This window comes from Acomys minous (genome assembly GCF_964271855.1).
Source record: "Acomys minous genome assembly, chromosome: 1".
In the NCBI taxonomy this organism is placed as follows: domain Eukaryota; kingdom Metazoa; phylum Chordata; class Mammalia; order Rodentia; family Muridae; genus Acomys; species Acomys minous.
The window spans coordinates 175,957,373-175,981,080 of NC_140483.1; the positions used below are offsets into that span (position 1 = coordinate 175,957,373).

The following is a 23,708-nucleotide window of genomic DNA, read 5'->3' on the forward strand; positions in this document are numbered from 1 at the left end:
CCATTGGAGACAGAGAAACTTAAACAGTTTTTTTTTTGAGACAGAGTTTCTGTGTGTAGCTCTTGCTGTCCTGGAACTCACTCTGTAGACCAGGCTGGCCTCAAACTCACAGAGATCTTCCTGTCTTTGCCTCCTGAGTGCTGGGATTACAAGCATGTGCCACCACGCCCAGCTCAAAACTTAAAACTTTTGAGACCCCTGAAAGTTGTATAATTTAAGGGATTCTCATGTCCAGTGCTCACCTTGTCATCCTGCATAGATGAGGATCCTATATTCTTAAGCCTGTCTTTCTTCAGCCCTGAGCAACAGGACACTGAGCCTATGATCCTTGCATGGTGTGACTTTGGTCACCACGCATTCTTATGAGTCAGTTTCACTAAAAAAAATCTAGGTTTATGACCATTTTCTCCTACTTGTGGCTATTTCTTCTTTCTAATTAGCTAGCATCAAATGTAGCACTTCTATAAAGTATGGTGTAAACATAACAGCCACATGCACTCCTGCAGTGTTAACCCCATTCCTCCATCCCTTTTCAAGGTGAGAAGATTCTTCCTCAGTCAAATCTTCCCTGGCTTCTCTCAGCAAAGCCACTGTGTCTTATGCTCTCAGAATACCTTGTGTCTATATTTGTAGTTTTTCTCCTGTTCACCCTCTTACTTTTATAGGTCCTGATGATTTAGATATTATCTTCCTCCCAGCTAGACTATGTCTCCTGTCGCGGTGCCCAATACATGCTAAGCCCATATCTACATTCCTGGTTACTTTCTTTTCTATTAATAATAGATCAGAAAGTAACAGTTCAAATTCCAATTAGTCTAATAGTTATTCAGAATCATCCTGATTCCTGCCCCTAACATAGCACCTTAGTTACCTCAAAACACCTTAGCACCTCAAAAACAGTTATTTAAATGGTTACATTTTTGAAGTAGGTGTTTCTGCAATTTTCAGTTCACACTGTCCTTAAAATACAAGTGTGAATAAACACTCGATCCATTCACGTGGAGGTCCATCTACAGACTGGAATTTTGAAAGTAACTACCACAGTCCACAGTCAAAGAAGTTTGTGATGACTAGTGCTGAGCCCCTTGAAATGTTACTCCACTTCCTATTGTGTTTCATCAAAAACAATAATTGGAATCATTTTGTAGCATGACAAGACTTGGGTAGTCCAAGATATACAGCCAGGCTTAGTCTGGATCTGGCTTGTTCTCTAACTTAAACATAGAGAGAACACAAGATACTAAGGAGCCTGCCTTCCTTCTTGGTAAAAGGATTATGGTTTCAGTAAGCCTGATTTGAGCCAACAATGAATGTTTTTATGAATGTATTTGGAAAATGGCTGCCATGGGGAAAACACACAATTTTAACTATAAAATAGAGATGTCTTATGTGATAATTTTGAAAGTAAATGAGATGTTTGCTTTTGCTTTATAGAGGAAAAAGCCAGACAGAGCCATACCTTTATCACACACACACACACACACACACACACACACACACACACACACACACACACACCTAACCTGTGTTAGTGTCACAGCATTAACGAAGTGCTAGCTAACAGTTGCAGTAGTCTTCTTATTTCTTAAAATACATCAGTGAGCCTAATTACAAAACCTTTATCCAATTTGTGTTCTAAGAAACATTCAGGAACTGGAGACTGTTGATAAAATGTTTCCAGATGCAGGCCCCTTACAGCTGTGCGCCTTATAATTTGAGAGAGGCGTCATTATTGACACTGAGAATTACTTTGGATTAAGGTCCTAGAACATCAGTAGTTTAGGATCTATTTTTACTTTCTCCCCATTCTTCCCAGTCCCCATTCTCTGTCTTCTGTAATCTTCTGACTTATATACGTGAACTCTAAAGAGATTTTCATCCATACTATATATTTCCCCCTTAGCCTGTTTCAAATTCTGTTAGCTCTGTCCCTTTGAAATGAAGTATACCTTATGTCTCTCAGATGGGGTGTGCGTGCGTCATTTGGCAGTCATTGACCTTACCAGAGATCCCTGTGTTGGGAGGATGCCTTCTTAAATTATACATTTCTCTTTCTCATTAGATTGTTGGCTGTGATCACCAGCTGGGAAGCACCGTCAAGGAAGATAACTGTGGAGTCTGCGATGGAGATGGATCCACGTGCCGGCTGGTCCGAGGGCAGTATAAATCCCAGCTCTCTGCAAGTAAACGTAAGCCACTACAGAGATGTGTACTTGTTGGCTTGTTAGTCAGCCCTCATCTACCTGGGGCTCCCCTCTGCAAGGGGAATAGAACATCTACCAAGGTGGAGAAGAATGTGAAATTTTAAGGTGAACATGTCCCTGCTTTGTAGATCCATGTGGGACAAGTCAGTTTGCCAGTTGCTCCCTCTTTCCTCTTTCCGTCTTGGGCCCAGTCAGGAAGAACTGGACAGGTGTCTAGAGACCTGTGAGCTTTTGTGCTCAGTGGAGGACAGACTGCATCTCTCTAGATCAGTAAATAACGTGTGCTTACTGTCCATGTATGTGCATTGAACTCCACACTATCACCTCATGTCCTCTTTATAGGAACCTAGTTAACAAGGTAGTCATAATTTTCACATTATGGAGGTCATGACTGAGACCTTCCCAGATGATATGACTTTCTCGGAGTCTGAGCCCAGTACTTAAACACTTACCCTTTCCTCTACTGTCCCATCACTCCGCTGACTAACTTCCGGGGCTGGCCATTTATAAAGTAGATGGGTGGATCAACCGAGAAGACCAAGGATCCCTTCCTGGTTGAGAATTGCCAGAACAGAAGACATAAGTCCATGGTATCTGAAACCATGGAGTTGCACATGAACTTTTATAATGGTTTCCTCCGTGAGGACCACTGCACAAGAAGAAGCATGGAGCTTCTACTCAAGGGCATGGATTTTTAGAGCCAATTTCACCCTGGCCTAATGTTTTTATAATCTATAACTCTTCAGTATGCCATTTTCCAATATCTATTTTCATATGCCCCTTCCCTCAAGCCTGGGAAATGAAAATAAATTTTTGAGTGTGGTTTTGTTCTCCTTACTTGTTGACTAGGTAGAAGAAAACAACTGACACGTGGCAGATTTACTGCTTTAAATGCACCTGTAGGTCATGCGGAAAGGCAAGTGCGGTTCTTTTGGAGAGCATTCGAGAACTACTCTGGGAGGCCCTGGAAAGGCACCTTGCCAAAAGGGAGGAACCTCTTGGGAAAAGAGACAGGAAGAGTGACCAGGGAAAGTTAATCAAGCAAAGAGCTGAAGATGCCCACTTAGGAAGCCCACTACATTTTCACTACCCTGGGGGCTGGAAAAAAAATAGGATTCTCTGAAAAACTAAAACTTCTAAAAAGCGCTAGTAGCTAAAATGAAGGACGGGGTGACCCAGGCATTGATAACACATCCAGGAAAGAGTTTTCTTTAGTCATATATGTTGATCATATTATGTTTATAGCTTCTTTCATATGACGAAGGCACAATTCTTTTGTTAATCTCTGAAATTTGGGTTGAATGCATTTTTTATTTTTAAAAATTGCATTTAAAGGGTCACTCTTAACAGAATTCCCTAAGGAGTGCTAAAGAATCAAAAATCTTTCTAATTATTTGTTACATAATTGACTCGGTGCCTGTTATCCAGGAATGCAGGAATTGTGATTAAACACCAAAAAATTAGGCTTGTGTGCAACAACTGCTCTCTGGTGACTTGTAAAGCCTGTTTTAATAGGGGTCTTCTTTTATCATGGTTCCTACACCTTCCTGGTATTTCTCTTATTCTTCTATTGGGGGAGCAGTTGGTGACCCCCCCCCAAGCCTCAAATCACTGTAAAGAAGGAAGAGAAGCTCTGAAAGAACAAGTTGAGAGCCATATGTCATCCCCAGTTCGGCGAACATGAAGTTCAGTGAAAGGGACTCCATTCAAGGCCGGCAGTGGGTAAATCACCTAATACATAGCCTGATGACGCTACATAACGACACAATGCAATTGATTCGTTTGCCTTAGCCCCGATGATGCCTCATGACAAAATGATTCATATCAATAAAGCCCATGCCCCACACCACAATCTACAGCAGATGCTGAGCGAGCTGCTGCCCGTGGATTTTCCCCACCCAGAAGAATCTCCCTCCCTGTACTTACAGACTTCAAGGCAGCCCACAGGCAAGAGTGATTAGCGGTTCAACAGGCAGTGTGCTGGCCAGGTGAGCGGGCTCCGCCCAGAGGCTCAGGAGGAGCTGCTGCCAGGTCTCTCCCTATAGCTTGCCAAAAGGAGCCATACGCTGGCCACGTGCTCACTTCCAGCTCCCAACATTCGGATTCCCCCACACTGAACTCATTTTCTTTCTAAATTTATATCCAAGTTTTTTTTTCTTATGTTATCAAAACTCATGGGAACAAAGGAAAAACAGAAGAGTGGAGAAAGACCGTTGCAGAACGTGCCAGGATGAAAAAGAAAAATAAGAGCAATTTATCGAATGGTTGCTGGTGAATGAAATGGAAGCTACCATTTTATCAAAAGACATAATTGCCTATCCTTTTTAATAGGAAAAGACTTCAGCAATAACTGTTAATCCTCCTTTTTCTACTCAATTCTTGACTTCCTTAGATCAATGAGAAAATATAATTAGCTAACTTTACCTTGCTTTTGATTCTTAAAAATGTAAAGGCTCATTTTTTTCTTATAAGTCTTATTGACATGTGTGGTGATATGTCTTTCTAGACCCTTAGACCCAGATCCAGCCTATTTGCTATGAATTTGCATCTGACCTGCAGAACTTCCAAATGTAGCTGTAGGGTTTGAAACTACCAGGACATCCTCAGGCGCTCTCACCAGACTCCCTTGAGTTGCAAGGGTCAGATAAACTCATTAATATCAAGGTAAAAGGAAGCTCCTCATTCAAAGAAGTTGCCTCTTAGACTGCAGCTCAAGCTCATGTATAGTGCCTGTGGCTTAGCATATTCCTAGACCTTCATTCTGGCTCAAAAAATATGAGGTGAAATATGTTTATAATAAAACACCAGGGCCTTCTCAGTATAAATACTGAAGAATGTTAAAAAGAAAAATGGTAACAAAATTTGCACCTCGTCCATAACTGCTTTGTGCTGTACTCACAATCCCCTCAAATGTGCCCATCCATTCACTCAATGGCAGGCATTTGTGAGACACTGGCTAGGCACCAAGGAACTGTTCCTAGTGCTGGAAACACAGCAAAGGACAAAGCAGACAAAATCCCATTTCTCTGAGCGACTTAACACACTAGTATGAAGAACTCTCAGACAAATGGGTAAACAAAGTGTGTATGTGCCACTGGGTCCTAGGAAAGATGGGAAAAGTTAATCATGGAAGGGGAAGAATATAGGATGTAGATGAGCTGCCAGCCAAGGTAGGACACAAGTTGCAATTGCTAATAGGTTAGTAAGGAAAGGACTTGCTGCTAAGAAACTTGATCCTTGACAGACGTGGAAGGAGGTCATGAAGAAAAAGGCAAGTATTGGGCAACGTGATAGGGAAGAGAATTCCAAGCAGAAAGAAGGACAAATACAATGGTCCCAAAGGATGTACACTTGTGACAAATTCCAGGCGGGACAATGAAGAGTTTGAAATGTTGAAGACAGGTCAGAGGTGAAGATGAAGAGCGCCATGGGTATGCAGAGGCTTAACGGAGTTTGCATCTTAACATGACTAAGATAAGGAACCATGAACAGGATGGCTGGTATTGGGTTCAAGGTTCAAAGCTGCTCCCTCCAGCTTTGGGAGCAGAGCGTGGAGTTGAGATGGCCGTGGAAAGAGGGAGACGCAGCTTGGAGCAGCAGCTGTGGATAGCAGAGGAAAGGCTGAGTGTCAGGGCCACTCTGTTTCTAAGGACCTAGAACACCGCTGACTGCACATCCCATTATTTCATGTGCCACGGAAAGAGGAAAGAAGCTGTCATTTAAAGTAAGATTAGGACACAAAAGCTTTCTAATCACCTTGGGTTTTTATTTCATGCTTCGCTTTACAACACTCTGTTTTGCATTTAGACATATTGAATCGTGTGATACTTTTGTAAATGTGAAAAATAAAGCACAACTGAAGCGAATTGATAGGTAAAACTAGAACAAAATTCTGTTTACTCTCAGAATTGAGCTCTTTTTAAAACTCATTTTCAAACTTTAAAAAAAAATTAGAATTTCATGCACTAGTATTATATTAATATTATTTCCGTTCTACCAACTCTCCCTTCCCACTTGTCCCATCTCAAACTTATGACCTCTTCTTCTGTTGTTACTGTTTTACACACACACACACATACACACATACACACACCATACCACACACACACACACACATACACACACACATACACACACACATACACACACACACATACACACATACACACACACATACACACATACACACACAAATACATACACACCACACACACACACACATACACACACACATACACACATACACACACACACACCACACACACACACACATGCACACATACACACACACAACACACACATACACACACACCACACACACACACACACTTACACACGCACACACACACACATACACACATACACACACACACACCACACACACATACACACATACACACACACCACACACACACATACACACACCACACACACACGCACACACACACACCACACACACACATACACACACACACCACACACACATATACACACACACATACACACACACATACACACACACACTTGCTGAATCCACTTACTACTTCATGTGTGTGTGTGTGTGTGTGTGTGTGTGTGTGTGTGTATGTGTGTGTGTTTACCGCTGACCACTTGAGATTAGATAACTCAGCTAGCTAGGTTTCTATGTCAATTTGACATGGCTAGAGTAATTTTGGAAAAGAGAGGAGCATCAGTTCAGTTTAATTTCTTGATCCTACCCCATCGGGATGCCCTATTGTGCTATTTCTGCAGTAAGTCTCAAAACAAGGTAAGGTGATCCCTCCCACAGCTTTTAATTGTTCTTCACTTGAGAGTAACGTTGGCTCTTCCTTTATGCTTCTTTGCCTTCCCATATAAGTTTATAGTCTTCTTGTCCGTATCTACAAAACTTCTTCCCAGGACTTTAACCAAAAGTATGTTAACTCTTCAGATTTATTTAATAGAGAGTGGAGTACTTGGCAAGCTTAGTGTAGAAGGCATTTGACCTGTCAGGACCCCATGCCTCTTCACTAAGCAGGTCTTTAATTTCTTCATCAGCCCTTCCCTGTTCTCGGCCTTTTGTATTTTTCATCAATTAAAAGTAGCACTATATTTTTATTTACCTCTCCAGTTACATATAACAGTGTATACAACTGTGATTGGTTATTTACTGTATGTCTTCCATGTGTTTTGCTGTCTAGCCAAATTCACTTACTAGCTCTTGGAGCTTTGGTAAATGCTGAAATTTGCTACATAAATAATCACCTTGTCTACAGATAAAGATTATTTTTCTTCTTCCTTCTCAATTTGTAGGCCAAATTTTGGGGCCCCTTCTTTTGGCCAGGGCATCTGATGCAGTAATTCGAAAGTCAATGGCACCCTTCTCATTCCCACTTTTAAGGAGAAAGCATTCCATTTCTCATCACCAAGTATGATGTTACCTGAAGGCTTGTTACAAGGGCTCATCTTTAAACTGACAAAGTTCCCACACACATTCATACACATACAGACACACACACACACTCATACATTCACACACACACACACCATGTATACACACTCACACACATAGACATACACACAGACATACACATTCATACATTCACACACACCATATATACACACTCACACAGAGAGAGAGACACACACACACACAGGCACACACACACAGATGCACACATGCATGCTAATGCACACCAAAACATACTCATGCATACACACTATACACACAGAGACACACACACATATGCACACTCTTCTGAGACTTATTATCATGAATGCATATCAACTGTGATCAAGGTCCTTTATGTCTCACCTGATATGATCACATAGCTTTTCTTCTAGTCTTTTCTGGTGGCAAATTATATTAATTGGTTTTCAGATAAAAAGCCAGCCCTGTATTTCTAGGACAAACCCTTCATAGTCTTATTAAGAAACTGCGATAAACTGGTCCAAGGATAAACTGGTTCAAAGATAAGCTCTACTTAGTCAAGCCATTCTTTTCATAGATTGATAATTATTTGCCAAAATATGTTGAGTATTTTTACATCTTTTTAATGAAATATACTGGTCTATATTTGGGGTTGAGGTACTTCTGTGATTGATTCAGATACCCTTCTAATACTTGCCTCATATAATGAAATTGTAAATGTTTCCTTATATTTTATTTTCTGTAAAAATATATGGAACTGATATTTATTAATAATATTTATTATTTCTTCTTTAAATGCATGGTAGCATACACCAGTGAAAACTTATGGAGCTAAAGACTTTTTCAGTACTTAACTTTCTGAGCATATGGAATACAGTTTTAGTGACTATTTTAATGTCCATTTTGTGTTTTGATTGGTGTATTTTTCACTTAACTTGGGCTATATTCTTGGGTTCTTTACATGTCTGGTAATTTTTTACTACATGCCAGTGATTGCAGATTTCACTTTGTTGGATATCAGATATTTTTTATTGCTATAAATATGCTGAAACTTTGTTCTGGGAGCAGTTAAGTTACTTGAACTCAATATGATCTTTTTGAGTCTTACAGTTTGGTAGGTGGAATCAAAGCCATGCTTGACCTAGAGGTAATTGTACCCTTCTGCATGGCAAGACCCTTCTTAATAATCAATGTTCCATGAACTGTGATGTCTTCAATTCTGGCTGGTAGGACAAGACATTCTTTTCATCCACGTGCAACTACAGTATATTCATAATTCTTTGTGTTGTCCTTTCCCCAAACTGAGGCAGTATCCTTACTTTGATGCATTGATACATATGCTTGAGGACCCTCTTAATGTGCTAGCTCTAGCTCTCTCTCTCTCTCTCTCTCTCTCTCTCTCTCTCTCTCTCTCTCTCTCTCGCTCTTGATCTTGCTTTCACTGAATAGCTCTCTCTCTCTTGTCCTTTCTGGTACTTTTTCCAAGAAATCCTAACTGCTTCCATTACTTGGACTCTTAGGTTTGTCTCCTCAACTCAGAGTCTCCCCGAACTTCTCCCAGACTTCCCACTACCAAAGCCATAGCCAGAAACCCCATTCAAGAAAATAAGACAGTGAAAAACTAGGTTAAACATACTTTGCTACCTAACTCTGAGGAATTGCTGCCCTTCTCTACCTGAAGTGCAGAGTCATAAACAGAAAGGTTTCATAAAATTTTATCTGATTGTTTTGTTTTGGTTAATTTAGGCATGGTATAAAAACTGGTCCCTGTTTCCTCTTGGCTGAATGTAGAAGTCTTGGTTCTCCATTCACCTTTGCGATTATGTAGAACCAAATAGCATTAACTCCTTTTATGGGGATGTTGTATAGCCCTTCTAAATCTATTACCTGGCAGTCTCCACAGTTATTTAACAGGGATTAGTGAGTGGGTTCTACTGTTGCTGTGGAATTTTCTTTAATGCTGATGATACCCATTTTACAAGTATGCCAGCTAATTTTTAATATAATATTTTGAATTTTTTGATAATTTTTGGTAACTTTTGGTTATAAAATGCAATTTTGATGTTAGTGTTTATGCAGTTAAAAAAGATGAGGTAGGATTGCTGCTTGCATACCAGAACCTAAGACACTATTGTGAAATATATTATAATATAAAATATGAGTCTGTTCTTAGAATCAGTGAAGTAGTGTATTTTGACAATAGAGCTTATCCTATCAAATATAATTTTGGATAACACTAGAGTTTTTGGCTTAGACTCCTAAAAAGATAAAATGCTCAAGTTGATAATGGAAAGAGCATTGTTTGGCCTGCCTAACATATATCTTTCATTATGCAATTACTGATAAACTTGGGTGGGATGGAAGGTTAAAAAGCTTAAATGCTAAGCCTCTCCTGCTTTACTGGTTATGTCTTCCGAGCACTCAAATTGGGATAATGACATAAGATATACCATCAGAACCCTTCAGTGTTGGCAGACTGTGTTAACAACAGTCATCCTTTCATTTAAACAGTAAGATCAAGTATTATTTCTCAGGAAGGTTTCCCTAACATGTGAACTTACCAGCAGGTCTAAAACTAAGGAAAACTCAGACATTAGAATACGTAACCTACATTTTCAAAGAATTGGCTTTCTCACATTTCTCTGACTCATCAGTTCAGGACACGGATAGAATTTAAAACTTCATTTAAAATGTTCTATATAGGAAAGAGGAGATCTGCCACACTATAAACTGCTCAAAGAAATCTCCTAAGTACATTCCATGGTAACAATTTACATGTGAAATGTCAATTGCTACCCAGTTTTGCAAAATGACAGAATTCTTGGTTCCCATGAAGAGCTTGTACATTTAATACAGAAATATGTTTTCCAATCTCTCTTAAAATGTTGATTATTAACCTAAAGCCAGCATCACAGTTCTGTCAACAAGGCCAGACTGGATTAGGGCCGATGCGGTGGGTCATGATACAGTGTGCCTTTGTAGAAGAGGACATTCAGAGGACAGTGTAGCATGATGAGAGATGTGGCCACCTTTCCCGCCAACCGTATCATCCACACTGGTTGCTGAGGAAGGCAGCCATCAGAATGTACCATATCTCGCCCCTCTTAAATACTCCTGTGTTTAACAGTGATACCAGCCAGAATAATCCTCTGAGCCACCGTAAATCAATGAGAATTTTTCATTAAATACAACAATGTTTTCCAGCCCAAAGAATAGTTTTTTCTATAGAAATGAAATTGTAATTTTTCCAGTTTCCTTTTAATATTTTTATGGTTGAGAATTTCATGCATGAGTAAAACTGTATTCATTTCAATTCACCCTCCCTTTCCTACCTCCAACTCTTCCCATGTTCTTCCCACTGTGCCCTCTCAAATTCAAAGACCTCTTCTTCTATAACTGTTACAGAATGAGTATAAACATACTGAGTCCAGTTAGTATTGCCCATATATATTTTGTTTAGGGCTGACCACTTAGCATTGTCACATCAGGAGCCCATTTCCTACATTATCTTCTAACATCCATCAGATGCTACGAAGAATTCTTATGATACGCATGTTGGACATACACTGGGTTAAACAGAATGAAATGGTTGCTTTGATCCAGTTTTGCTAAGGGACTAATGGAAACTAACAAAGGGGCTTTGAGAGTTTCCATGAATAAGGAATAGTCAACAAGATCTCCTATTTTTCCCTAAAATCCCTCTTCAAGAACCATCTGTGGTGGTTTGAATAAAAATGGTCCCCATAGCGCCATAGGGAGTGGCTCTATGAGGAGGTGTGGCTTTGTTGGAGGAGGTGTGTCACTAGGGCGTGGGTGGGCTTTGATGGCTCAGAGTTTAAACCAGGCTTAGTGGTTCACTGTCTCTTCCTGCTACCTGTGGATCCAGTATAGAACTCTCAGCTCCTTCTCCAGAGCCATGTCTGCCTATGAACCACCATGCTTCCCGCCATGATGATAATGGACCGAATCTCTGAACTGTAAGCCAGCCCCAATTAAGTGATTTCCTTTATAAGGGTAGCTGTGGTCATGATGTCTCTTCACAGCACTAGAAGCCTAGCTAAGACCCTATCTTTGAGGCTAATGGTTCACTCAGTTATATGACTCCTTAGTCTCTCACATGAAGGGTGACTTTAAGAGACTCTTAAGAACTTGGTAGGACAAAGTAATGAGTTGATTGGTTCCTGATGACTGCCAGGTCTATTTTCTCACACATAAGAGCACACTACAGCTCCTCCAACCTCTGTATTGAGTTCTGCCCATCAGTCTAGCACCCGTTTTTAACTCGTTTTCCTCTTTGACTAGGCACATGCAGAAAAGTGTCAAAAGAAATTTCTTGCCTCTTGTTTGGTGGGCTTTCTTCATCCTGCCTCACACCCTCTGCAGCCTCCTGGGCTCCTCCCTCCTGTCCCCCACTGGAGCATACAAACTTGGACACATCAGCCAAAAGGCAGTGTTACTGGCTCAGCATGTGGAATGCGAGTTACTTGTAACAAAGCGGGAGCTGGGCCCGTGGGCTGTGGGGGTTAAAGGACTGCAGCAGAGCACAGCAGCGCCAAGCAGAAAGCTTCCCTTTCACTTGGACTTCATTTGACCTATGAATAAACAAAGACTTGCTATTTCTAGAAATCCCATTCTTTCAACTTCTTTGAATTTCTTTTGCAAACTTCAAAATGCACGTCTTTATGCAACTTGAGGTTCTGTGGGCTCGGTCTAAATCTTCCTGTGTTCCCCTTCTATTTTTCTCTTACTCGGTTTATGTGCCTCAAAGTCCTAGCTCTCAGAAATAGAGCCTTTTATGAACAATGTATGGCATTAGAACCAGCACTAAAGTGACAGTGTGAGAAGAATCCTCAACAGCCTCAGTACACATAATCTCTTCAGGGCAGGAATGAAGACTCAGGACTCACCCGTCTCAATCAAGTTATGTCCTAGAGAACTTATAGTCTTTAACCATAAATAAAATAGAAGTCTTCCATCCCTGTCCATGCCTGGTGCCTGTGGAAGGCAGAAGAATGTATTGAAACTGGAGCTAATGGCAGTTTTGACCTGCTATGTGGGTGTTAGGAGCTGAACTTGGGTCCTCTGGAACCACTGAGCCACCTCTCCAGCCTCTCTGTTTTGTTTTGTTTTTCTTTTTTTTTTTAAATGTCTATCTCATGAATGTATGCTCCATTTATAGGTAGGGTAATCTATGGTAAAATAAGTTTGATTCGCCCAGATTTTTTAAAGTATTTCAAAATAGAAAAGGTAAATGTGGAAAAATACTAGACTATTATTTACCAAGCTATCATAATATTTCACTAAGAATGAAGGTAGTTTATAGTCAAGAACAGGAGGAAAGGGTTTTGGGAGTTCTGAGAACACAAATGTATTTTCTTCTTTTTAGTCTGCCCCATTTAGCCACAGTGCTCTGACAGACAGAGGTGCAAATTCTAATATAATACATTGACCTTTGAACACTGGTGTAATCTAGGAAAATTTGACAGCAATTTAAAATCAGAAAGAGTTCCTTGCAAATCCATTTTTAAACCAAAACTCGTGTGGAAGGGCCTAGAAAGATGGCTCAGTGGTTAAAAGCACATACTGCTTTCACAGGACACTCAAGTTCAGTTTTCAGCAGCCATGTCAGGTGGCTCACGATGTCCTGCCACTCCAGCTCCAAGGGGTCTGCCACCGTCTTCAGGTCTCCATGGAAGCAACAGCACTCACATGTGCACATATTCTCACCTGGACACACATGGACAGACACACACACACACACACACACACACACACACACACACAAACTCACTTAAAAATAAAACAGATCTTTTTTTAAAAAAAATTCATATTTACTTTAAAAGCCCTAATTGCCCCTCAGCTAAGCAACAGTAGCTTTTTAGCATGTTTTATTTTAGAGAAAGTAGACATTTTAATTCTAAACCACTGGCTTTCACATTTCAAGCACTAAGAAAAAAAATAATGAAGTCTTTTGTTCCTGCTTTTGTAGGGGCTACAAGCAGTAATTTTATTTATTTATTATTTGTTTTGTCAAATTATATGCTTTTAAAGCTTTGCTCTGTTTCTTTCTAGTGGATGACACTGTGGTCGCTATTCCTTATGGAAGCAGGCACATCCGCCTTGTCTTAAAGGGGCCAGATCATTTGTGTAAGTAGAGCCACTGTTTTCCTTGGGGGCCTGGAAATTCCAGCTGTTACTGTTAATTTTTGTTCCCAGAAGGGATTAAGCACAAGAGGGCCTATCTCTCCCCGTGACGTGATAGTTTGAATGGCTCCTGTTTGCAGCTGCCTCCTGATACGACAGAAGAAGGCTCTGCAGCCATTATCTCTAAGCACAGTCATCCAGACAAATGCAATTAGCCAGTGCCTGTGTGTTGTTCGTGGGCTCTGTGTGGGCTGTGCGCGTGATGGAGTCACTAAACCATTGTGGCTATTACCTCCTCGATCCTGTCCTCGTTCCCTATAGTTGCTCTTACCTTTTTCTTTTCTTGTCTAACTTTTCCTTTTCCTCCTTCTAAAATTCACTTCTTCTCCATTCTTTTCCTTTGGTTCCTTCCAAATTTTAAATCTTTACTTTATCCATGCACAAATACATACAAGCAACAAACTGTGACACTTAAAGCAAACCTGTGAATTAATTCAGAGCCCTTGTATCTTGCAGACAAATTGAAAGATTTGGGATGAAAAGGTAATAAAGCCTTAAAGATAAAACGATAGCTCTGTCCATGTAGGGTTTGTCTAAGATGGTGGTTCTCGACCTTCCAGATGCTGCAAACCTTCAATACAGTTTCTCATGATGTGGTGACCCCCAGCCATAAAATTATTCCATTGCTATTTCATAACTGTAGTTTTGCTACAATTATGAATCATAATGTACATATCTGATATGCAGGATATCTGGTGTGTGACACCCTCCCAAAAGGGGTCTCGACCCAGGGGTTGATAATCACTGCTTTAAGAACTGATCTTCAGTCATGTCAAGGGAGATACACAGCCACACTTTATTCCTTATGGTTCTGTGCTATTTAGAGATCTGTAAATTACAACCAGAAAAGTATGGTCCATAAACAAAGACAAAAGGATGGGATAACCTTACAAGTTCGCTTTCACTTAAAGGCTTTCTCTTCGACCGTTGCCTGAGCACTTCTGGTCCCTTCCACTCTGCTCACTCCTAAATTCCCACAGGCAGTTATGGTCTTCCCCAGCCCCTCGCCCCCTCCTCCACACACATGCCCACGAAGCCAGTTTAAGTAGCAAGGATTATTTTCTGGCAATTAGACTATAAAGATCAGTATAATCAGATAAACAAGAGGAAGACAGATTGGAGCCTGTAAATGTTACCATATCCTACCAAGACTTTCTAAAACCCAAACCAAACGCATTTAATCAAAGAGGTGAATTTAAAAGGTCATGTGAAGCAAGGAGTAAGTGAGGTACAGTTTAGACAGAACAGGAAAACACTGATAAGTCATCCTTATATGGGCCTGGGTTCTTTTCTAATCCTGAACAGACCCATAAAGTCCAGTGTTCACATGTCAAAAGGTAATATATGCATACACTTTATACCATCCAAAAGACTTGTTTATTCCCTTGAGAACAGGACACAGCTAACTGCTATTTAACAACCACACTTCAAAATAGAATTTTTTTTTTATGAGCAGCAGCAGAGACTGAAATAAAATAGCCAGGCTGAGATTATTGTCACCACATGGAAGAATGACTTGACATTGCTAAAGAAATATTTAAAACAAAATCTTATATTTATAGATATGTTAATCTCCTGTACTTCCTGGTTTTATGATTGCTAAGGAGTTGAAGAATTGGAGGTCTGGAAAGATGGCTCAGTTAGTAAGGTGCTTGCTTTGCAAGCATGACAACTTGAGTTCAGATACAGATACACACATGTACCCCAACATCCATGTAAAAAGCCAGTAAGTAGTGTGGGTACGAGAGAGATGGCACATCATTCAAGAGCTGCTCTTCCACAGGACCCAGATTCGATTCTCAGCATCCACACGGCAGATCACAGCTGATACATGCAGGCAAAACACCAATGCACGTGAAAATTTTAAAAAGGATAAATTAAAATAACAACAAGAGATTCAAATTAAAAATAGAAAAAGCAGTATGCACCTGCAATCGCAGCACTGCAGGCAGAGACGGGCTGGTTTCCCAGAGCTTCTCAGCCAGCACAGCCCAACAAGTGAGCCCCTGGTCCGGTGAGAGACCATGTCTCAAGAAAATAAGATACAAAGGGATTGAGGAAGATGCCCAGCACCAACACTAACATCTCTCCTGCACACACACACACACACCACACACACACACACACACACACACACACACACACACGAGCACAAAGACACAGAAAAGCTAAAAAGAAAAGATGTATTTTGTTGACTTGTCCTAAAGAGTAGCTAGGTAGGCTGCAAGTGGTGTTCATGAGTGATCAGATACAGTATGAGACCCGCTTTTCTTCAATGAGTATGCTGCTTAGACTCCATAGGGAAGAAATACCACATGGTCAGCCCCGAATTCACAGACATACAAGGGACATTATACAGACTGAGCAGGTTGTAGAGAGATACAGACAGATATAGATATAGATGTAGATTAACAATTAAAGAAATAGAGGCCATGAATTTGAGAACAAGGGGTGACACATAGGAAAGTAAGGGAGAAATGATGTAATATATTTTAATTTTTCAAAAGGTATTTTAAATAAATATGTTGTTTTATTTCTGTTTTTCAATTTTCAGTTATGTCCACAAAATGATGGGAGGGTAAATTATGTGCCATTTCTCCTGTGGCTGTTTTCTCTTCACTAGCCCACAATGGACCAGTGAAAGATATAAATACTTAGATACTTAAATATTCCTGGAGACCAAAGCAGCTCCACACCAGCCTCCCCTACCCTCCCCCTTTCTCTCTCTCCTATATTCTCCCTCCCTGGCTCCCTTCGTCCCTCCCTCCCACTGTCTCTATTTCTATCTCTGTTTTTGGTTTTTTGATACAGGATTTCTCTGTGTAGCCTTGGCTGTCCTAGGACTTGCTTTGTAGTTAAGGCCTTGAACTCACAGATCCGCCTGCCCCGCCTCTGAGTGCTGGGATTAAAGGCGTGCACCACCACACCTGACTACCCTAGCACATCTTCACTGTGGATCTTGAAAAGGACAGCAGGGAAGCCTCTCACTAAAACTGAGTCTGCTGCTCAGAACTGGGGTACACACCCAGGGTTCCAGCACCTCCACAGGCTTTAAGTTTGTTTTTAACCTAGAAGTCTACTCTATAAAATAGAAGAGGGGAGCCATGCTTAAAGCTGGGTAAAAGTCACAGAGCCTCACATGCTGACAGAAGCAACAGTTCTTGAGCAATTTCTTTAGAAATTATTTGCCCAAGTCCCTTTGCATTTCTCTATGTAGGCCACAATTAATCTAAATAACTTCTTAATCACAACTTTGTCCTCTCTGTAATATATGTTTACATCGCAATATATATTGTCAATATACATACAATAACCCCTGTTCTCCCCAGCCTTCCTTGCCTGCTTTTGATAGTTCCCTTCCTGTATCCAAATCATCCTGCTTTTGCTTATAGGGGATAATTCATATATAATCAACATAAGTTTTGACATATTAACATAAAACCAATATACATAGTCATAATATTTTCGTTTGCAATTATATACACATATGTGTGTGTGTGTGTGTGTGTGTGTGTGTGTGTGTGTACTCTGTCCTACAATAAACGATTCCTCATTGACTATGTTACTGAAGAAATTCAGACTTGAATACTCTAGGATCCATTTCGTTCTGCTTAACCATTTACAGAATATCATTTATGAATAAAACTGATTATCAAAAGTGGCTATAAAAAGAAGGGGATAGCATGTGTCCTTAAGTCACTATTTTTCCAGTTGAGCAACAGCATATGTGCAGTAAGCAACAGAAACTACAGTGCACAGATCAGTGCATGAGCAGGAAGCTGCACTGGTGCTGTGGCAACACATGGATGTTCCTGGACCTACCTCAATGAGCAAAAAGGAAACTGGGGGCTATTGCTGGGCTGAAGGCAACCAGGACAGAGATCAGTTAGCTGTGTAGATGTGGGTAAGCCCAAGGAATTAGGTTACAGTAAAGTGGGATGCTCAGATGAGGTCATTGGACAGACACAGGGTATTTAGACAAGGAACCATGGATGCTTGGATAGTGAGTTTTAAAATAATTTCATTTGCAACATAATCTTCTGTATGACATAGCCATGTTTATATATTTTATTTATGTTACAATTTAAATAGTGTCAGCTATCAAAAGAATAATGCCCCTCTCTTAAGTAGCTCAAGCTTTAATTTATAAAATATGCTTGCATGTGCTTTGTGGTAGCCCCAGGCATACCTGCCTCTCCTCTTCTTGCATTTAATTATATAGATCTGGAAACTAAGACGCTCCAGGGGACTAAAGGTGAAAACAGTCTGAGCTCTACAGGCACTTTTCTTGTGGACAATTCTACAGTGGACTTCCAAAAGCTTCCAGACAAAGAGATATTGAGGATGGCTGGACCACTGACAGCAGATTTCATCATCAAGGTAAGAGTGTTTGGTTTCTTGATAAGAAACCACACCAAAACAGATGGCACTTACAATCTTTAAAAGCAATAGAGGACAGATGGTAGGAGGGAGGTAGGCATGTAGATGAAAGATAGATAGATAGATAGATAGGATGGATATAAGTTATAGATATCTGGATAGGTAGAAAGATGGATAGATAGATAATAGATAGATGATAGAAAGATGACAGATGAGATAGATACATGATAGAGATGATAAAGAGAGATAGAATAGATAATGATCAAAGATACGTATATATACATATATATACATGTATAATTATTTGTTACTAAGGAAATGTTTAATTCAAGATTAGCTACATCTTGGACTTCATAATAACATATGATGTTTTCAAGGAACATATTTAAATATATTATTAATTAAATTGCCTCACTTACACAGCCAATATATCTATCATTAGCTGTAGGGTATAAGTAATTTCTAAATAATTAGCGTACAGTTGCTGATGAATATGTTTTCCTCAGTAAGAGAGAAATGCAAACTGATAACCTGTAGACCTAGCCAGCCAGTCATGCTTCCAAGGGCACGTTCTGTTTTCTCTTGTGCTGGCAAGAAGATTGACCGGCTTCCTTGTATCAGAGCTGCCCTGTTCTTCAAGGTAATACGAAACACATTGCTGGAAGCAACAGGACATTCTATTGGAAAAATGCACACACTGGGAGAACACTTGGGAATCACAATAAAATAAAACATTTTTTTTCCTTTAGTAGGTCAGGAGGACCTGAAGGGTTTCAGCTGTAAAGCTGTAAAACTTGTAATGTGTCCAGGACTCCATAAATTTTTTCATCATGAGACCTGGAGCCAGAGGACATTTGATTTAAGCAAAGATTTGGTGACCCCATGGCAGCTAGAAGTAAGAATGCATAAAGGAAAACGTGATAGGCAGTGAGAGTGCAGAGGAGAAGGGTTCCAGAGCACTGTCCTCCATCTGTATGGTAGCTCTCTTTAATTCAGTCCAGATGCTGTTCACATGAATTTGAACAAGAAGCTTCAAACTATTAGAGATAGCCTGCAATAGCACATCCAGTAAAAAACCAAGTTATGTATTAATTCTTTGAAACCTATAGAGTACTGCTGAATAGATCATTTATAGAATAGTCATTTCCCTGGTGGCCTTACAACAGTTACTATGCACGCTGAAAGTATAGAACCGAATTCCAGTAATACTATGCATCTCTCAATAGGTCATAGCATCATCCAGCGCTTTCCATCCATCTAGTTCTGCCTATCACCCCTAGGGTCCTCTACAAGCACAGGGAAGTCAGGATATTCGAGACTGAACTTAAGTCGACTCAATAACCCACAATGTCATATTTTTTCTTTATCATCTCTCCATCTTTTTAAGTGTCTTTGTTACTTGTACTTAGTTAGCATTCGGAATAATGGGTTTCATCTAGACATGTGTCATCGTGGCTTGTTCATGTTGCTGACCATTCTTCTTCCCAGCCCTCCTCCTCCAGTTTTCATAGTTCCCTTCCTCCACCCAAATCATTCCGCTTGTACTTATATGACATAATGTATAAATATACATATATGTGTGACTATATGTATATCTTTGAATCTCGATTCTATATACATGCAGTGTTTGGTTTTTCTCAACCCCCTTCCATACACAGGGGTTGTGCTACCTATCCAAGCAAATGAGAAACCTTTGAATCACCTCTTTCTCTTCTTTACACAGTACAATTTGCTCTGCTTTCATACCGTTTCTCAAGGCTGGTCCTTCCCCATTCTGACTGCCTTCGCTTGAGTTTAGACCTCTGCATTTCCCTGACTAAGCTAATACTGTGGATACAGATTTTTTTTTCAGCCCAGATCTATTTGGATTCAGAATTGGTTTTCTAGAAGTATTTGTCGCTTTTCAGAATCCTTCCTAGTCCTTCCACGTTGAGGCGAAAATGTAAATTCACAGCATCGCACCTGTCATCTTGGTAATCAGGATCCTAGTTGTCTTTCCACTTGGCTTTTGACTTGATGGCCCCTTCTGTTTAGGCTGAGAGACAGGAGACAGGCAAGTCCTCTGCACTGTCAGAACTTATAGACTTGGAGAAGCATCATGGTCTCTGCCTGAAATGGTCTTCTCTTTTCCTCTGGCATCTTCTTCACAAATCCCTGTTTCTCCTTTACCATTTCTTTCTTTGTCCTGCTCATTGTTTCCAGAGGAAGGGGGCTGCACTGTGTTCGCCTTCATGTCTCAGGAAGAGCAAACCATGAAGCAAGAGAAAACCCTGTAAGGGTAAGGAATTCCTACCTCTCACACAGCACACTGCGACAACAGCCAACAGTGACATCTCAGTTTGTACACCACCAGGCCGCTGCAGGAAGGACTCACCCAAGGGCATAGCCATGGTAGCCTTGGACTAGAAATCACATTTCTTTCCTGCCAGTCTGAAAACTCTTTTCCATTCTCTGTGTTCCTTCTAAGAATGTATTTTTCCCCTAAGCTCTCATTGGAAAACATCTGGAATTAAATGAATGCAAAGTTATTCTAAATTAGATTATGTAAAAATTTTAATGTATTCATACAAATTTGAAAATGAGCCAGATAATTTAAGAAATATAGAAAAAAAATAAAATCACCCTTTCACCAGTGATTCATAATGAAGTAAATTTTAAGTTTCTCTAATAAAAGACCTAAAAGTAAATGATTACCATTTTATAATTTTCTAGATTTAACTGTTAAAATTCATCTTAGACAGGTTGATTGTGTAAATAGTGAGGGGATGGGCACAAGAGAACAGATGTCTCGTCAACCTCCCCACTTCATGCCCTTTGCTTATATACCCAGATGGGAACTGTTGTGTTATACAGTACTTCTATTTTTACAACTTTTTAAGAAACTTTTTTCAGTTGGTTGGGCCAATGTACATTCTCACACTTAGTACGGAGGCTCCTTTCTCTCTGCTTTCTTGACAACTGTAGCTTTCCTCAGTCCAATTGCAGCATTCCTGGCAGGTATGGGATAACAGGTGACCGACTGTGGGCTTCATTGCATTTCCATCATGATCAGGTCCTTGGTTTTAAGACTGTTGGCCCTTTTCACTCCCTCTTTCAAGAAATGCCTTTCAGATCATTTGCCTGTTTTAATCAAGTCATTTGTTTTCTTGCTATTCGGTTGCATTTCTAGTGCATTCTGAATATTAACTACTTACTGTTTACGCATATTCTCACCCATTCTATGGGATGTCCTCTTTAGGTGATGATGGTTTCCTTTACTGAGTACAGTCTTTTTTAGTTTGATAAAGTACCATGATTTTACTTTGCTTTGAGGTTATACACCTCACAGAATCATTGTGAAGACCAACAAATGTCATCAAACGATTCCCAGTGTTTCTTTGAGTATGTTTATAGTTTTAGGATCTACATTTCATGTCTTGTTTTTGTGCATTCAGAGAGGCAGAGTCAAGCAGATCTCTGTGAGCTCGAGGTCAGCCTGGTCCAGGACAGCTAAGGCTACACAGAGAAACCCTGTCTTGAAAAAAAAAATCTAATTTATTCTTCAATCTGCATCATCCAGATTCCCAGACACTATTTATTAAAGAGAATACTTATTTTTTTATTCTGTGTCCTTGGAATTTTGTCAACATAAAATTGACCATAAATGCCTGGGTTCATTTGTGGACTCTCTATTCTGTTCCACCTGTGTTTGTGCTTTTGTATTTATGCTAATGCCTTGCTGTTTGGATGACTGGAGCACTGCAGTAAATAGAAATCAGGTACTGTGATACTTCTAGCTGTTGTTTTAAAATTATCTGTATTATCAATATGATCAGTATGCCCAGCTAGAAATAAATTAAGACGCTGACATTCGTTATATTTTAAAGTAGCCTTAGTTAACCTGGGGCAAGGCAGACATTAATCCTCTAAACTACTTCCCATAGTGGGGCAAGTATGGGATCCCTACCCCAATCTCATGCCATCTGCTCCTAATCATTTCTATCAAGCTACCTCCCATCCATAATCCCAAATACTTGCTAATGTTCTTTGTCTGGGCTGATTCTCCATCCATGTGGGCCCTGTGCATCTCTTCCATCTAACCCATGGTGGCGTTCCCTTCCTCTTTGGGTATTTCTCCTTCCTCCTCATGGTGGTCTTTCTTTCTTTTTCTCTTGGGACCCTCTCCTCTGATCTCTCTCTCTTTTTTTTAAGGACACAATTCTTTTATTTTTTTGTTAATTTATTCAGATTACATCTCAATTGTTATCCCCTTGCTTATCTCCTCCTGTTCCTCCCTCCCTCCCTCTTTAACCCTATTACCCTCCCCTAGGTCTGTGAATAGAAGGATCCAGAGGGTCCTAGAAATCTATAAGAAGAACATTAATGATGGGCAGATCTGAACTCAGGGGCATCTGCTCAAACTACTGCACCAACCAAGGACAATACATGCAGTAAACTTTGAACCCCTACTCAGATCTAGTCAATGGATAGGTCATTATCCACAGTTGTGTGGAGAGCGGGGACTGACTCTGACATGAACTGTGGTGCTCCTTATTTGACTACTTCCCCATGGCGGGAAAACCTGGTGGCACTTAGAATAGGTAGGCTACCAAGATGAGACTTGATAGGCTGTGACCATATGGTGGAGGAGGAGGTCCCTTTCTGTCCTATGGTCTCTTTTGTTTCTTCCCAGAATTCCTCTCTCTCCCCTAAGCCAGGGAATCTTAGCCATACCTTTATCTCTTTTGCCCTGCCAAGGTGGGATGGCTTTTTATTGATTAAAAGGTAGGTCACAGAGACAGTAATTAGCATCAAAATACATCAGGCTATCCCCCAACTCTAGCTTTGTTGATTTTGCTTAAGATTGTTTTGTCAAGTCAAAAGTTTTCTACATTAATTTTTAAATTGTTTTCTATTTCTATGGAAAATGTCTTTGAAATTTTGATAAAGACAGCATTGTATTTGTAGAACACATTTAATGATGTAGGCATTTTACATTATTCTTCCAATAGTTAGGCACGATATATTTTCTATTCATTTGTGTCTTATTCAATTTCTTACCACAATATTTGACATATTTTAGCATATGGACCTTTCATTTCCTTAGTTAGAATTTACTTATCTTACTCCTTTAAAAGAATTTATTCCAAAAAACTTTAAACTCCAAACATTGGTTATACAAGCAAATTTGGCAATGTTAGTGTGCTAGAATGGGTAAGCATTCTAGAATTTACTATGTCCCGCTGTTTAGTGGCTGTGGGACCTCCCAGATGATGCCTTATCTACTTGAGCCTATTTATTCCTTCATAAAATGGTAATAGAATAGGATCACTCCCAATGGAGGCCCTATGGGGGATTAAGTGAGACATGTATAACAGTGGATATAATCAAATTACTTCCTTCCTGTACTTTTGAAATGCTTTCACTGCCAGTCAACCACACTCTACACAATACCAGAAAGTATCTTCTCTGAAGATGGTCGCAGGCTGATCAGTTTACAACTTGTGTTCCAGTAACAATTTGACAGGTAT

General features: G+C 40.0%; 1 protein-coding gene across 6 annotated transcripts in view; it reads left to right on the plus strand.

The window, feature by feature from the left end:
- The window catches only part of ADAMTSL1 (ADAMTS like 1), an 888,380-nt gene that overhangs the window by 654,051 nt on the left and 210,621 nt on the right, over positions 1–23,708 (plus strand). For 5 of the 6 annotated variants that reach the window (XM_084779022.1, XM_084779023.1, XM_084779025.1 and 2 more), the window contains exons 6-8: positions 2,063–2,189; positions 13,687–13,761; positions 18,041–18,198. In XM_084779022.1, the coding sequence (XP_084635148.1) occupies positions 2,063–2,189; positions 13,687–13,761; positions 18,041–18,198 (360 nt within the window). The remainder of the gene's footprint in view (positions 1–2,062; positions 2,190–13,686; positions 13,762–18,040; positions 18,199–23,708) is intronic. The other variant, XM_084779024.1, reaches the window with a different exon arrangement.